Source organism: Pteropus alecto, unplaced genomic scaffold (assembly GCF_000325575.1).
Source record: "Pteropus alecto unplaced genomic scaffold, ASM32557v1 scaffold25, whole genome shotgun sequence".
Classification (NCBI taxonomy): Eukaryota; Metazoa; Chordata; class Mammalia; order Chiroptera; family Pteropodidae; genus Pteropus; species Pteropus alecto.
In genome coordinates this window covers 15821244-15838397 of record NW_006441955.1, presented here as the reverse complement: position 1 = coordinate 15838397, position 17154 = coordinate 15821244, and the positions used below count along the sequence as shown (strand labels likewise).

At 36.4% G+C, this 17154-nt stretch overlaps 1 protein-coding gene across 4 annotated transcripts in view; it reads right to left on the bottom strand.

The window, feature by feature from the left end:
• PDE4B (phosphodiesterase 4B) overlaps nucleotides 1-17154 on the bottom strand; it is a 398194-nt gene that overhangs the window by 23383 nt on the left and 357657 nt on the right. For 2 of the 4 annotated variants that reach the window (XM_006919293.2, XM_006919294.3), the window contains one exon: nucleotides 15769-15881. In XM_006919293.2, coding sequence (XP_006919355.1) covers nucleotides 15769-15881 — 113 coding nt within the window. Of the gene's footprint in view, nucleotides 1-15768; nucleotides 15882-16100; nucleotides 16339-16464; nucleotides 16499-17154 lie in introns of those variants that run through there. The other 2 variants (XM_025051973.1, XM_025051974.1) reach the window with 2 other exon arrangements.

Sequence of the window (17154 nt, the reverse complement as noted above, 5' to 3'; positions counted from 1 at the left end):
CACAACCATCTGTTTGAAATTTGATGTCTAGTTTCTTTAATAAAAAGTTTGTCCTTTTTGAAAGGCAAATGAAATTGAACAGAGTTGATAACAAGATTAAGGAAGGAATAACATGTCACCGTTCAGTAGCATCTACTTTCCCGGAGACTACAGTTCCATGACAGATCATCCTAGCAAACAATTTCTGCTGTATTACTGTCTGGGGCAAACCCCTGGTACACCGGGGAATACCGTTAGGCCATTCTAACTGTCCACGTGCCAAATAAGAAAGAAACTCATCTAAATACATTAAAATTGAGTGATTCTCTTCTTAACTGACCAGTGATATGGTAATCCACAATAAACAAGTATATAATGAAAAACAAATGTGAATGTCTCTACCATAATTCTGTAATAAAACATTGGCATTTATGATGAAGCTAAAATAGAATAAATTCCACTCACTGGTTAGAGGACAAGTATCTTCTCAAGCGGCATTTTAAAAGTCAAAGTAGGGACAAACCATTAGTGCTTTCATACAGAGACGTGGAAAAAAAAATCCAAATAATTTAAATATAACTTTGAATACAACTGTTCAACCACTTGAAACTAGGTCTTGAACAGCCCTCAAACTTATTATGTGTTTCTTCCTATCTATCTATCCTCCTTGCTGATGTCCATTTTTCTTAGAATTTCTGAAAACTTTTCAGGAGATACTTTGGCAAATTTGAGTTGTTGGCCTGATAATGAAATAGTAAAGAGATTTTTTTTTTTCTATTGTAGTAACTGATAAAAATCAAGGTTCACTATTTAGTTATTCTTTTGTTTTCCCATTTAAGCATTCTACAACTTTTTCTGTGCATAATGGCTAATATTTAACCTCAAACTTCTAAAGGCAGGTCTAAGGCCATGGGATGTTAATGTGATTCCAAAGCAGATGACTAAGGTCTTTTGAACCATTTCACAGCCAGAAGTTCTACAACCTTTTTATATTTTTAAAATTAGAAATCTTACCACGGATCAGATCCTCGAACCATCCTCTCTTGACTAGTGGAAAGCAAGGCCTCTGCTTTGGGACCCTCATTTGTAACTTGGAAGCAATGGTGCAGAACAGGAAAATCACCCCCTCACTCCCACCCAAGATTGTACTTTCCTTTCATAGCCCCATGAGTATTGGTCAGATTTTCTTTGAGAACTGATTTCCAATTTTATTCCAGAAAATCTTCTGGGTTTTTAAAAATCTTTCACTAAGTATTGCCTTATTAAAATTTCCAATATTTTCGCAGCCACAAAAATCTACCATAGCTTGTTTTTGAGATGACTACTTTATCCCTTTAAACCCTTCATGTGGCATGTATTATGTTTAATATTAGTAATATTGATTTCAGTCAGCAACTTTCACATACCCCTTGAGATAAAAGATAATGGGATGTTTCAAATCCTGCAGAAACAGGGAATTACTGCTTCTAGATTAGCATTTCCCAAGGCTAGAATAGCTCCCTAGCCTGGAAATTTTCAAGATCAACTCTTAGAACCCTCAAATAAATAAAGGAAAATCCTGGGCTACGTAGACATAACCTTTCCTTCCTTGAAAGCACGTTATCTGTTTTGATATTTTGGTATTTCTATGCTAGAATGTGCACTGGCAAATTGAGAAGCGTCTGCCACAGGTTGGAGATTTAAAAATAATTTTAAACCATAAATGATGTAAAAAGTAGTCTTAAGTGATTTTATTTTTTAAAAAAAGAGATAATTACATTTGTTTTGCATTTTGTTTTTTCTATAATTAGCTACTATAATTTAGAAGAGATGAATGGATGCTTTGCATAACAATGCACCCCAAGTATGGGTTTGTTGGGATTATGAAGGCTTATAAAAGTAATTCAGAGTTGGATAAATAGGTCACACATGACATAGAGGTGATTCTAGTTACAGGTTGATCTTACCTGTGGGGTCTAAGAGCATAAAGAAGACTCTAGCAGCAGATCCAACAACATTCTAGCATGACATAGAATCAGCTGTGCATTCAACTGAGTCTGGAAATAAGATCCTGTACTATCTGAGAAATTTGGCAAGTTGCTGAGTTTCTTGAAGACTAAGTGTTTCCATCTTTAAAATAGAAAGGTTAGATATAATGTATGTAAAGTGATTGGCAAGGTGGTCTGAGACCGTTGCAGGACTTGTAATTTATTCTGCAGGATTTGTACTTGAAGCTGAGTTTTGTTTTTGAATTTTAAAAGAATATGAGGTCGTGATATCTTCTTTGCTTGGATTTGCATTTGGGTGGAGGTTTCGGTTGGCTCTTTGGCACCCAAACTCTTTTCTTCTCATTGTTGACAACAGCTTGTATAATTAACTATGATGCTGTGCTATGTCATATAGATTACATGACACAGGATTTACTCATAGGAGTTCTGGCTCACTGGTTGAATTTAAATTATTCACCAGTCTAAGGAGTGTAAACCAGAATTGCCAGAAAGATAGATAAAGCCTGTCGAATGTAACCATAAGTCAAAATGGCCTTGTATTAAAGCCATATCACAGAAAAAGCCTGTTTGGAGATTTGTGGCTGTTGCTGTCTGTTCATTCATGATTCCATGACTTAGCCAATTTCCTCAAATTAAGAGACTTTAGAATGCTTTATGTATTAACCAAAAGCCATGAATGGACACAAATTGCCTGACATGAGGATAATTGCTCCAAGTATGCATTTTGCTCAAATTTCCACAGTTGTGGTTAATCCAGTAACAAATCTGAAGTAATTTAATATGTGGCTGGGGTAGGAGTGAAAGGAATATCAGCAATATGTCAAGAATGAAAAATACAACCAAACAATGGCAAAATGACTAAGTTGCTATTCTCCAGACACAACAGATATAGAGTGAAGCTGAGTTTCAGACATGTGTTCATAAGTATGCTTCCAGCTGAGTGTGCAGTAATTATTGCCATCACTAAAGGACTTAGACTCTTGTCCACAGGATGCAGACTTTTCAAGAGAAAGGTAAGCCGAATACCCCAATGCCAAACCAAACAGCAAAAATGTGCTTAACATTTCTGGTCACAAGGAAAGAACATTTGTCCCTGTCAACTTCGTTCTCTGTTATCTGACTTTGAATTTGGGAGAAGTTGCATGGAGCAAGATTTCGAAGCTTCTGAAGGTACTGTAAAGAGTCACTCTGAAGCAAGTGGGGGTTTTGCATTCAACCTAACAATCAGAAAAACTATAATTAAGCTTGGAAAGCACTTACATGTAGCATGGTGCAGTATAATAGGAAACAGGTTTCCTGGGTTCTAATAGATTTGCCACTAACGACATAGCTGGTCCTAGACAAATTAGATTAAGTTTCTGAGCTTCATGCAACTGATCCAACAAATATTTATTTGAATGCCTACCAAGTGCCTAGAGCTATTCTAAATGCTATACCTACAAGAGTAAACAAGGTAAACACGATTCATGTCTCCAATAACCTTACAGTCTAAGGAAGTAAAAACTAAGTTTTACAATAAAACCCCAAAATCATTAAACTGTGATAGCAAATTGTAAAACAAACAAGCTGTTGAGTTAGGGTCATCAGAGAAGTTCTCTCCAAAGAGATAACATTTAAACCGAAGTCTGGAAAATAAGGAGTCTTGGTTGAGCTCTAGCTTTAAAATGTAATGATTATATATAGCTAGTAAGTCATAAATGATAATAAATTACCTTGTGAATTTCCTTTAATTTTTAAATCATTTGACTTTGGAGTAAAGAGAAAAAGATTTGATTCTACTCATCGCTATTTAGTAGCTGAAGAGCTTGGAAAAATCAATTATCTCTCTTGCATCCTGGTTTCACCCTAAAAATGAGGATATAAAACTTTCTTCAAGGTGAGCATCATATGAGATAACAAAGGGAAGAGCCTAAGTAAGCAGACAAGGGCTCTTTAGATACATTTCCTTACATGCATCCCTGGATCTGGCAACACACACACAAAATACAAATATTTACACACTTAAAGAGAGCCCCTTACTTAATGTTCTATCTTAGCACCACAGGAAGCTTTGGAAGCAAATAAACTTTAAGCGAAGAAATGGGCCTTAAAAATCCCTACATTGCCCCAAAACTAATGTTTCCTCAGGCAGAACCAAAGTTCCTGGGGAAAATGAAGTCCTAGATCATGGCTGGATTTGAAAAGCAGTGATCAAAAAAGAAAAATCTCTCCTGGATTATTCCTTAATAATATCTCCTCCTCCTTTCTTTCTTTTATAAAAAAGAGCTCATATTTTACTCATTTTAGCCCAATATATTTATCGTGTGTGTGTGTGTGTGTGTGTGTGTGTGTGTGTGTGTGTGTGTGTGTTTGAGAGAGAGAGTGAGAGAGAGAGAGAATATTCTCCTGCTCAGGGGTTCATGTTTTTATTTGTTTATTTTTGGCAAGATTCTCCTATTTTAGGATTTATTCAACGTCCTGAAGGGTCTTTTTTGAAAAGCAATATGTGACCTTTCTCAGTTTGAAATTTTTACTATGTCAGGCATATAATACACCATTAGACAATGACTTTATCTCAATACCTTAAACATACGAAAGAAAAATATTAGTAAAAGAGCATTTTAAATTACTGCAATCAAAATAAAACATTCTCTGAAATTAAACTATACTGATTTGAAAATATTAACAAATAATACTGGTAAATCTTAATGAGATATCATCAGGGAAGCTTCCGTGCAATGGGTAAGAAAGATGCAAATAAATTTCGTGCAACCAGATCCAGAGTGTGTTAAAATACAGCAGGGAAAAATTCAGTGGCAGCTCATCCTGTCAAGAACACAAATAATGTACTGCACCTGGCCAAGACAAACATATCCATTGCATCAATAAACGCATGCATATCTAAATCACTCTGACTCAATTACAGATTGGAGCCAGCAGTAGCAATTTCAATGGATAGGAACTAAGGCAAGAGGGTACTGTGCCCTTTCAGCTTGGTAGATGGGTAGCATTCTGGCTGGTTAAATTGACCCTTCTGGGCTGTGAGTCGGATATTTAGAACAGAATTTGGAGTCCATTTCATTAGTGAGCCCCTCAGAAGGTTTCCTTCTCATAATCAAATGGACATGCAAAAGTATACTGGAAATGTACATTATCACTGAATGGTTTAAGCATGTTCCATGAATTTAAATTTTTTGAAAACGCTAAAAAAAATATTTCCTTCTTCAATATGAACGAGGTCATTACCCATCCTAGCAGAAAAAAGTTTAATTATCAAAAGTCCCCATGTCAACAAATTTCTTAAATGACCAAATTGAAGAGTTTTTGAAATAATCGCAGAGAACTTTTTAAAATAGAAGAAATCCCAAATCAGCTGCCACCAACTGACAAAAGCCATCACTTGCTTTTCACTTCTCTCCTTACTGTTGAAGAGAAATAGAGCTCTGCCTCCTTGAACACTTTTTAACCTTACTATTGTAAGCAAACATGGAGTCTCAAAAATTTGAACACAATTTCAGGCCTCAATATCTTGCAATCTGGAGCAGACATAAATAAAACATCAGATAACTAAAATTTTAGCTATGATATTAAATGACATGGTAGGTAAAAGCATGGTCTATGAAAATCTGAACAAAGCCAGAGTAGTCAAGGTAAAATTGCAAAAAAAAAAAAAAAAAAAAAAAAGGCCAAGAAGTCTGACATACTAGGAATAAGTTCACAGTATCGGGCACGATGATATGTTAGAGCCAAAGGGAAGTTTCCTAGGCAATGGAAAATGAAGGGAGGGGTAAAGGCCTCTATTTCTTGATTCTTAAGTTATAATAAAACTCTTACTTATAGTCTTAAGCCATGTTTTCAATAGATCTTCTGACATCATGGATAGAGAAGGAGTGAGAAGTCCACTGTTTCAATCAACAGGAGCTACTAAAATGTTTATTTTATTTTTTCAATTCTGTCAGTTCTTATACTCAAATGATTATCCTGGCTATTAAATTATTCCTCTCTCCAATGGAATCTCCTTTTACATATTTTAGTTTTTTATTTCAAGTCTTCTATATCTTACTCTAATAGCCAAAACATTAAGCTTTATTACCCACCCCCAAATTAGAAATTTCTTTTCATTTTCTACACAAAATGTTAAGAATTTTTACCTCACTTTGTCCTACTTAATAATATAAATAATGATTACAAATGGGTAGATGACCAAAAAAGCTAAAGTGAGACGATCGAGGAAACATTAGGCATGGAATAATTTCCCTGAATAAACATTATAATTGAGATTAACAAATCTCCTTGTCATTTTCCCTTTATTTTTCCCACATCCTCATTTTAAGTAATTATATTAGTAGTTCAGAATCCATCGATATTTTACAAAGTATTTGCAATATCTGCTTAACTCAGATCTCTACAAATACCAAAACTCATCTCAAGGTCCTTAAACACATAAAAAATGTGTCTCTCTCTGCTATAAATAAAGTTTGTTTGGTTTAAAATATTTATAAGTCATTAATTACATTGATATTTTGTCTAGATATGTAGCTGCCGACACTATTGAACCTAACTCTACCAAGTTGTCGATAGTACGCCTCAAGAATCCAGAAATCTTATTTGAGTTGTGAGAGCTTTTCATAACCTGGGTCACTGGGCAGAAACATTCTGAGATGCAGGGAGAGGGTCACACTGAGATAACCATGCTGATTTCAACTTTCTAAGCTAAGTGGCAGAGAGAATCTAAACATTGACTATTTTTTCGCCAGTCGGTCAAACTCAATTTCATCTTCTTCAGTTTCAGAGAGAGAAAAGGAAGAAATAGAAGGAAGTTGAGGGCAGTTACACTAATCACAGAGTTTTTACTACTTAAACTTTAGGATTGGTGTGAAAGCAAACAAGTATCAAGGGCATTAAAAATGTCCATGCCCTTTAATCCATTAATTTCATACGTGGGAATCCAACCTAAGAAAAAAATCAGATTGATTTCGTACGATGAGATTTTTTTTCTGATGATGTATATTTTACAAATATATACATATATGAATTAAGTATATATTTATTTAATATACGTACACTATAATTCAGAAAGCAAAACAGCCAAAAGTGAAGAAAAAACAACTAATAACGAGAGTATTTAAAGGAACTCACTCCAACTATTTCCTGCTAGATTTTGATCACAAAATTTTCAGGAATATTAAACTAGTTCTCTTTACTTGAAATGATTAAAAAGGAAATAATTTTCACTCAAGAAAGGCGAATGGACAATGAGGAGATTAAAAATCAATGCAAATGAAAGGGAATGTCCCACTCTTTCTTCAGCTGAATCAGCCTTTTGCTGAAGATGAATAGCAAGCTGGATTTGTATTCAGATCTGTATTTTAGTACCTTATTCTTCCACTAATTAACTTCATGACTCTGGAGAAGTCGTGTCATAATAAAATTACTTTTCATTCAGATCGTGTTTTATGTTTTATAAAGATCTTTGGGTACATCTGATATTTAATCTTCAGTTTTTATAATTCTCATTTATAAAATGTAGGTTTCAAATAGATAATACCTAAGGCCCCCTTTTGGGTTTAAAATTCTAGGATTTTTGTCTAATGCAACCATCTAAGGCTATAACTAAAAAGACTATATTTAGATCTTTTTGGTTTGATTTATCAACTTTCACCGTCCACACTGACCAACGATATTAGATTGTTGCCAAATTAACACTTCCTTTTGCCCTGTCTGATCACCTCTAGTACACAGCCTATATGATTGAGTTGGTAAGATAACTTCTCTTTTTTAATCTTATCTTTCCAAAATAACTATTTAAAATTTATCTTTTCAGATATCAAATGCCAAAACTTCTTGTCCTAAATCCAAAATTTTTAAATTGGTTCAATTGTTTCTACTTCCTACCTGTACTCAAATTTCATTTTTATAATTGCTGAAGGTTATAATATTATGTACTATGCTGTTAGCAAGGAGTGAAGAGAACTTGGCCATTTAAAGTTTTTAATGATCATTGTTAAGATTGCCATACTTTGAATAGCTAAAATAATAATAATAATAAAGAGATGAAATTAAACCATGAAGATGAACTTTATTTTCAATAAATTCACTAAACTTCAATCCCTGAAGCTTTTAGGTTTCCAAAGTGGTATATTTTAAAACTGCAATTAATTCTCAGAAGGAAACACATGACTGCTGAACAGAATTTCATGACTTATAGCTTTTTAAACTCTACTCCCTAAAGAAAAAAAAGATTATCAGACACTTCCCAAAACAGAAACAAAAGAAACTGGAGTTTTACTGTCTTCTTCATTTCTAAATAACTTAACAGTCTTTTCTTTGTGGAAACACTTGGCTACTTTAAAGTAAATTAAACAAAGGAAGTTACAGTAAAATATCCAAGAGACTAAACAGTTTGGCACGAGTTGAGGGGAAACATCACGTACAAATGGGCAAGGCACAGAGGCTGGCAAGTCCCTGAAAAATGCTTAAGTGGAGGGATGTGCAGGGATGCACATCAACAATTGGCACAGTGTCTTCAAGAGTGTGAATCTATTGACTGTGGCACAAAGTTGCCTTGGTGTCTTGTGGTTTGGTAAGTCCTGGCTTCCAGACAGCTGAGGTATCTCCACTCACTGAGCACTCTTTTACTTAGAAGTAAAAAGTTTTAGAAGAGTGCAAGAGTAAGCTCCGCCCTTGGCTTTTCTTTCACTGATAACAATGGCGTAGATTTGGGGAGCCTTTTAGACTGGGACATACTCCAAAAGAAAGAAAAAAAGATAAGAAAGAAGTATAAAAAAAAGTAAAACAAATATTTCTATCCACTAGTGTGTTTAATTCTATATTTCAAAACCAGTGTTCTAGAATTATATTTGACACTCTAAAGAAAATTATCTAGTGCTTTTTTTTTTTCCATGTAGAAAGGCTTTTCTTAAAATGACTTATTTATCAGATTTGGAGAATATAATGCTCTCTTATCAGCTAGCCAGAGGTGCAATGATTAAAGATAATGTTCCCTTACTTCATTCTTGCTTGTTTTTTAGAGATTCGTTCATTTGGGGATTTCGAAGTGAGTTGGCAGAAAGATTAGACTAAATGGATTAGAATTCAGTGAAGGAAATGGTTCTATAAATACCAACGCAAAATATTTAAATTAAGCAAAATAGATTACAAATCAAATTCATTACAAAGCACTAGACAACATTCAAAATATTTGATTTGCTAAGTTTTAGTAAGATTAGAACTTGGAATACTGAATTACACTCTATTTTATCATAGAAAGAGTAACTGAAATAATGCCAGATAGAGAATAAACAGCTTAATCCTCTTTTTCATCTTTGAAGGCAATGTCCAAGGAAGACAGTCTACATGTTGCTTCTAGGAAATTTACCTATATTAGTTATTGCTACTGGAGCATTGCTGCTCTATTTTATTATAATGTTGCATGCATTGTTGCATGCAAGTATATGATGAAATTGCCCTAATTATATGCGTAACAATAAAATTAAAAAAAAAAAAAGAATACCCTTTCTCCATTCTCTTTTTATTTTCGGGGTTGGGCAAAAAGGGAATTTGAAGGTAAGCTAAGGTCCTTCAAACAAAACTTTACTGTCTTATCTTTGGCCACATTATAGAATTTTAGGAAACAAATAGGCCCTGTATTTAGCAAACTGATACACAATAGGCAGTGGGTTAGTTTAATATTGTTATTTACAGTTGTATGAGTGCTTTACAATCATTTTCTATAATTATGGTTCTTCTTCCCCCTCTTCTATGTTAATAGATACTGCTTCCCAGCCAAGAAGACTGAGTTTGAGGTGATTAATGGTTGGTCTTGAGGCCCGCAATATGGTCATTACACATTAGGATTTTGAAGCAGAGCTAACCAATGATGGCCAGAATGAAAAGAATAAGACTTCCAGAAACCACGACAAAATTCCCTTACAAGAGATATTAAATACCTCTATATTTCTATAATTATCTATCTTAATAGGATCATTGATGGTGAATCAGATGACCTGAAGTGTGAATCCCAGCTCTCTTCTTTACTTTAGAGAGTTTCTTTCAAGTCTCTAAGTCCCACTTTACTCATCTGTAACATGGGGATAACACTACCTATTTTAAAGGGTTGCTATGATTATTAATGACATAATGCAGGTAAGGTGCTTAGCACAATGTCTGTACGCATAGTATACCCCTGTAAAAGTAGATTGGTTGTTTACTGTTACTGTTCTATCAATAAATGCAAGAGCGGAATGAGACCATGAAGATAGTCTTCTCTATATTTTATAGATAAAAAAAGCAAAAAAAGCAAAATGATTTCATTGTGTACGATAATATACCCAAATTGAGGCAGAGCTAGAACTCAAACTCATGGCTTATTCCCCAGCTCTTTTTACCTTGCTGCCTCCAGTTTCCTATAAATCTGGGCAGTAAAAAGAGAAAAGTTAGGTCAAAGTATGTATGAGTACCCCACTTGGCTGTCAGAACTGATTTTCATGCTATTCTGCCTTCCAATCCAGGGTCGTCTCTAACATTTGTGGGGCCACATACGAAAAGTGTAAATATATCAAGATATAAACTGAATTACCTCCAATACTCCTACCTCGACAGACATCCCTTCCAAGCAGATTAGAAGGTCAGATTGAATTTAGAATTCTTGAATTCCTTAGATATGGCAGTGCAGAGTGATCTAGCTCCTGGACCACATCCTGCCCCATTCTTTCTATATGTCCTAACACCACTGGGGACCTCATATGTAGGCCCTTGTACACCCTTTGCCACATCCTGCATGTCCAAGCTTCTCCCACACAACTTTCCCAAGCCAAAGGCCGCCTCTTGGCTACCTTAGGCCTAAGGGTGTACGTCCTGCAGCACATCCAGGAAAGGGACCTGTCCAGGTCCCAGAAATGGATTCAAAGCCATTTAGACAGGGAATGTAGGGGTCCAATGGATGCAATGTGGCCTGGAGGAGGGAACATAGCTACTTCCTTGGCCTGGCAAACTCTTCATCTCCTGGACCAGAGTGCAGCTGGAGGAAGACAAGGCCAGGCCTCTCTTATAGGACAGGGTCCAAGAAAAGGACCCTCCCCCCCAATCCCCCGCCTTGTCCTAAGGGTGACACTGCTCTAATTATTTGCTTAATTTCAGGCAAGAGTGGAATTAATCCTTTTCAATATTTGGTCACCTGTCTATCATCTTCCTGAAAGAGTTCTAAGATGAATCTATTGACCAATAAAATCTATTTTCTTTCAGTTCTGCTGGATCCAACATTTCTCAAGCTTATTGATTAGTCAGTTAGATAGAAAATGACTCAGCCAACTTCAGGGCAATCAGTCTGTCGTGATCATATTCCAGTGTCACACAGCTTGGGTCCCAGGTGGCTCCAGGCTGGTAGAATTGTTTGACTTCACTCCCTTTCACCCAACAGCACAGGCAGTTAACTGCCTTCAGGTTCAGTGCTCCAGTAGGACCACACTTGAACAACCGGAAAAGTAAACCTGTGTACCCAGGAGGACTCACTTCCCCTGTGATGGTATCTGTAGCTGACTTCCTGATGCCTTCAGAGAAAAAAGATTGACTATCTGCCATTCCTAGCTTATAGATTTTCTTAGCAAACATTTACTGAAGTGCAAGGTCCTGATGTTTCTTTCTAAAGAGAATAAAGATATTATTTAGGACTGCTCTTTTCAATAATAGAACATTCATTTTCCCAGTAGGGCTCAAACCTTTGTACTACACAAAAAAAATAGCCCCAGGGCAAAGCTAGTCTAGAAAGAAAAGAATTGCAAAAGGTGTTTATTTAGAAAAGTGACAAGTTGCTTGAACACTGCTCCTTACTGAATACCGTAGCTTGTTTATCTTTTGAAAAACATTCAACATGCTGGGTATGAATGACTCCTTTGACATTTTCCACCTGAAAAATTTAGGCAAGTGATTCTATTTCTCAGTAAAAGCTCCCCTTTTCTCATCAGTCACAACTACGCCTCACAGGGAATTGTTCTGTGTTGGTCCTTCCTCAGTCAACTGTTGTTGCAACTCTGTACTTTTCTATGTCTGTTAGGAAGGAGACAGGAAATTCTAGTCACCCTCACAGCAGCTGCACTATTCCTCCTATCCTCCTCCAATGACGTCGATTGGCTTTGGTGACACGAGGTCAGGAACTGAGCCACAGTGAAGGTCAGGAAGATAGGTCAGTGTTTATGCCTTTTGGGCTGGGGATCCTGCTGAGGCTATTTGGTTTCTTCCTTTCTATACTGTTTCTCTTTCCGTTCCTCTTTTTATAATGAGAGCCAAAGCATCCTGTTTTCAAAACATCTGACTGTTTTGCCACTGAGGAACTCATGCTCTGATGCATTTCGCCGAAGTGTAAAACAATTCTTCTAATTCAGGAGGCGATAAAAATTGAAACACCAAAATTAATGAGCAAATCTAAGAGGGCAATCTTGTTAAAGAAAACAGCTCTAACGTATCTAACTGAACTTGGGCTGCTAGTAAAAGGTTCACTAGACATCCTTTTCATCTTGAAAAACAATGTCATGGCCTCATAAAACTCCTCCTTAATTTATCCCATCTTGCTGTAATTCTTGGGGGAAAAATAACCTATGATATTAACCCACCTGGCTGCATCTTTCTTCATAATTCTGAGACTCCATTTGGTCTATAGCCAGCATTAAGGAATGAGGAAAATTTGGGCCGAAAAGACTATATTTGTATAAGTCACAGAAACAATTCCTTATCTAACTCTAGGCTCTGAAGCACACTTGGGAAAGCTAATTACAGACTTTAAGTAACAGTTTTCATCAAAATGTAAAAGAGTTAGAAAAGAACGACAAATGAAAAACACACAACCCTACTCAGATGAAGTAAATATGACAGAATGCTCGCTTTTCCTTCACTCAACAAACTTAACTCTCTAGCAGCTGCATGTAGACCGGCACGTATGTAATTCCCAAACACCGCCTGAGCAAAACACTAGCTCTCCCATCATCATTTACTTGTAAATAATTTCAGAGGTTGCAAACAAAACTCAGCAGTCACTTAGTGAAATGACTAGTGACACGAACTTATTTGCAAAGATATAGTGGACTCTATTAATAAGTTATCATTTATTGAACTTTTACTACACATCAGGTGCTTTGCTGAGTGCTTTAAATGCATTATCTCATTTAATATTCACAGTAGCCTGCTGAGTTAGGTACCATTTTTATCCCTGTTTTACAGATAAGAAAATTAAGTCTTAGAGCAGTTAAGTAAGTTGGCCAAGGTCAAGTAGCTAGTAAACAATAGAAATAGAATTTGAACCATGATCTTTTGACTCCAAAGCCTATACTTTTTACACGCTGCCTCTACAGAACATCTTCACACTCACTTTCCAGTCTACACCTCAGAGATTTGCCATGGCTCCGTTGGTAAATGAGGATAAGCAAAAGATGACCAAATAAGACTGCACAGTAATGATAACAGTGATGGTGATGATGACTATATTTAAACAGCAACTTGGATGGCATGCTTACATAATTTCAACAATACTTAAAACTGAATGTGACATCTTATTTCTACCACAGATAATTCAATTCTCAAAAGACTGATATAGATCTATTTCTTTTTGGTGGCCACAAAAATATTTCCATTATATTATATTATATTATATTATATTATATCATATCAATCATATCATATCATATTATGTTATATTATATTATATGTGTCATGGATTAAACTTTACCTGAGACAATTATCTGGATAATCAAGATTTTACGGAGGATGGACATAGTTAAGTAAAAAGAATGAGATATTTTTTAAAAATTGAAATTGACTTCAGCTGTCAGGGGGCATTATTTATTCACTGGATAATTGCTTTGCCTTATAACCTTTCCACTGTAGACTAAGAAAATAGGTGAGGTTGCATGCCTTCTACTTAAATTAACTGTGTCAGAATTAAGATTTAGCCTTTTCCTTAGGGTTAGCTCTATTCAACTGTCATTGCTTCCTGCACACGACACCACAAAGAACGAAGCCTGAAGTGATTGGAATTCTTACTTGAACCTACACAGTCACTGGTCTCAGAGCCTAATTACCTATGACACTGAATGCGAAAGATTTTAAATAAATTTGCAAGGTAGAGAATGTCTAATTTCAGCACTCCAGACACAAACCTAGCTAGACTCTACAACACATCAACACTCACAATGAAAAATAATGGTAACTTGCAGTTTCTCAATGAGTATTCTTTCTCTCCCCCTGGAATTAGTTGCCTACTTTATCTCGGTGACTGCAGAAGAAAGTTCAGTGTGTCCTTTATGGTGAAACCTGCTGAAAACTACCCCTAAGTATTGGATCTACATCTTGTATGGTTATCAATGATCACAAAATGCATAGAACAGAGTCTCTGTTGGTGCTGCAAAGTAAGCTAAAGCCTGTGTGAAAATCCTTGTACATGGAGCCCAGGGTGGTTTGAAGAAGTTAAGCAGTTAAGTCCTTCTCATGGGGAAGCGGTTGGTTAAGATTTACTACAGTCTGGAAAAACCCAGAATTTAGCCTTCGACTGAAAACTTCAGAGAAAAAAGCAGTAAATAGTTAGACTTCAAACCTTTTCCTTTTTTTCTCCTACTTGAATCTGAACTAAAATGTGAGATGACTTCTTTTTTTTTTTTGCCTTATCATTAACCAATAAACAAAGACTAAGAAGAGTCTCCCCCTCTCTCCATCCAGGACATCCTAAGAATGCAATGCTTCCTCTGCTCAGGTCATCTGAGCTGGAGCCAGCAAACCTTGATAGGAAGATGATACTTTTAACCCCAGGAAAGAGGGAGGAGGGACACACTTTGTTGGCATACCTTAGGGTTGTAAAGGGCATGCTGGCAGGTGTGGAGCAAGACCTCTTCCCTTCCCAGTCCCAGAACCATTAGATAATACTGTCGGCTAGTATGATTGGAAATTCTGAAAATATGTACTTAGGATGGCAGAGTGTTAAGGCTTTCTATATGTACACACACACACGTGCGTGCACACACATTCTCCAAGGGAAAAATACAAACAAAAAACAACTCTCGCCACATAAATTATCACTCTAAATCCAGGTATTAATTAAACAAATTACATAATGATAGAGAATTAAAGCTCTTCGACATTGTTTTGTCTAGGGATTGTAAATAAAACAATTTCTTTGCAGTATTTGAACCTGATTTCAAATCATTTCACTTTGAAAAGCAGCAAACTTTTAAGAAAAATCTTTCTTTTCTTGGAGACAAGGTATATTGTTTCTTTGTTTCTTTTCTTTTTTATCTTAGCCATGCCAGCATCACAAAATAAATGTTAGAAAATCCAAGAATGTCCTTCTGAGAAGAATTTTAGGATTTATGAAACTTCGAGGCAAACCATTCTCTCCATCGACATTTGGAGGTCATATTATTTTCTCGTTCAAAATATTCATATATCAAACACCTGACTGCAATGCCACATTTTATACATTTTATCCTGTGAATTCATTCAGATTTTATCTTCCTGCAAATTGTTTTTAAAAAGATATTTTCATTTCTATAATGATTTGAACACTTTATAAACACCTCTCAACTTAAACATATTCCGTACTACATCAAGAAGAAAGAAATTTGGCTTCTGAGAATTAAAGCACAGTGTGAATTTTAAGCTTTGCTGTAGTATCAAGATACAAGCAAAGTGTGGCACTTAGAGACAGAATCTTCAGAGGCAGATCAACAAACCTATTCTTACAGTCGCGTCCCCCAGTGCACCTCTGTTGCAGGCAGAGGCCAGGGAAACCCGGAGCTCTCTGCGCGGTCACAGGTTAATGAATAAAACGGTCATCTCTTACCTTGTTAGAAGCCATCTCACTGACAGAGCGGTAGGTCTGTATGGTCTCTAGCTGGTCTAAGCACCAGTCCAATTCCTCCAGAGTTTCCATTGCTAATTTTTGATAAGATTCTTCTGCAAACAAACACACAGACATGTAGTTAGGCTGGAGCGGCTGCAGGCTGTCCATAGCAGAGTCACTGTTGCCGCTGCTGATCCCAGTGCTACTGAAGGTGGCCCCGTGCTCCTTCATTATTTGCGCGCGCCGACTCCTTCCTTCCAGCTCTCTCCACCAGGAGAACAAATCACCGTGTGCTCTCTGCCAGGGATGGCTGGTGCCAAGTTTTCACACACCCAGCCTGGATGAGGTGTCCGAGATCTACCAAGAAACTTCCTCTGAGGAAGAAGGCGGGGAACCGTCTCTTATAAGTTCATCTGCATACATGTGTCCTAAAACCAAAGGCAGAGGCAGTGAGTTTTCTCAGGCTCTGTCTGCCTTAGTCATCCTGGGGCTCTTTAGGGTGTGTGATGTCATTTCTGAGTGTTTGCCTTCTAGAGAAGACATGAGGAAAGGGCTTTCTCATTTTGCTGTTCTTCTAAATGAAACAGACAGTTGAATATTTGAGAGGAAACTGACAGTTTCATTGGAAGGCTATGCAGTCATTCATTCTGCGGAATGTGTATATGTAGGATTAACTTTAATTCAGCAAACACTGACCGGTACAAGTGCGAGACATAGGCTATTCCTCCCCTCTTCTGAATCTTTCTTTTAAGTAGAGGCAAAATAAGGGCTCCCTGATAAAACTTCAGTTTAAGAGAAACTGTCTGGAGTTTTATGTGAACACATTTATTGGCCTGGGAGTCCGGCAGCTCTTGTTATACTAAACAAAGCTAAAACTTCTCCTCTGCAACAGCCAGGATCACAGGGAAATTCTGAACCGGACTTTCAGGTGGAGCCAGATGTGAACGCTGCAGATTTTCATTTTGATTAAAAGCCGGGGGCTCTGATTTGTGGCTGTAGGAATCTAGACTTTCAGGAAATGTTTCTCAGTGGTCCGTTCAAAAAACATGTTTTAAAGATCATATTCTTGCCAGATAATAAAGCTCTTTTTAAATGTTCACGACATGTCATTCTGTACATAAAAGTTTGTGAGTCTAAACTAATACTCAAGGTTATTGACTTGAGAACCCTATGTTAATAAACACTGAATTACTTTTATAAGTGCTAGATTGATTAATGATGCTACAGAAAGTTGTAAAAATCAGACTCTCTTGCATACGTGACTGATTTTGAGGACCTGCATCCATTAACTCCACCAAGCTTTCTGAAAGGCAAGCAGTGGGCACAAATTAAATTAAAAATCTTGAATGGAGTTCTATTATGAAGGAAAAAATTACACATATTCCT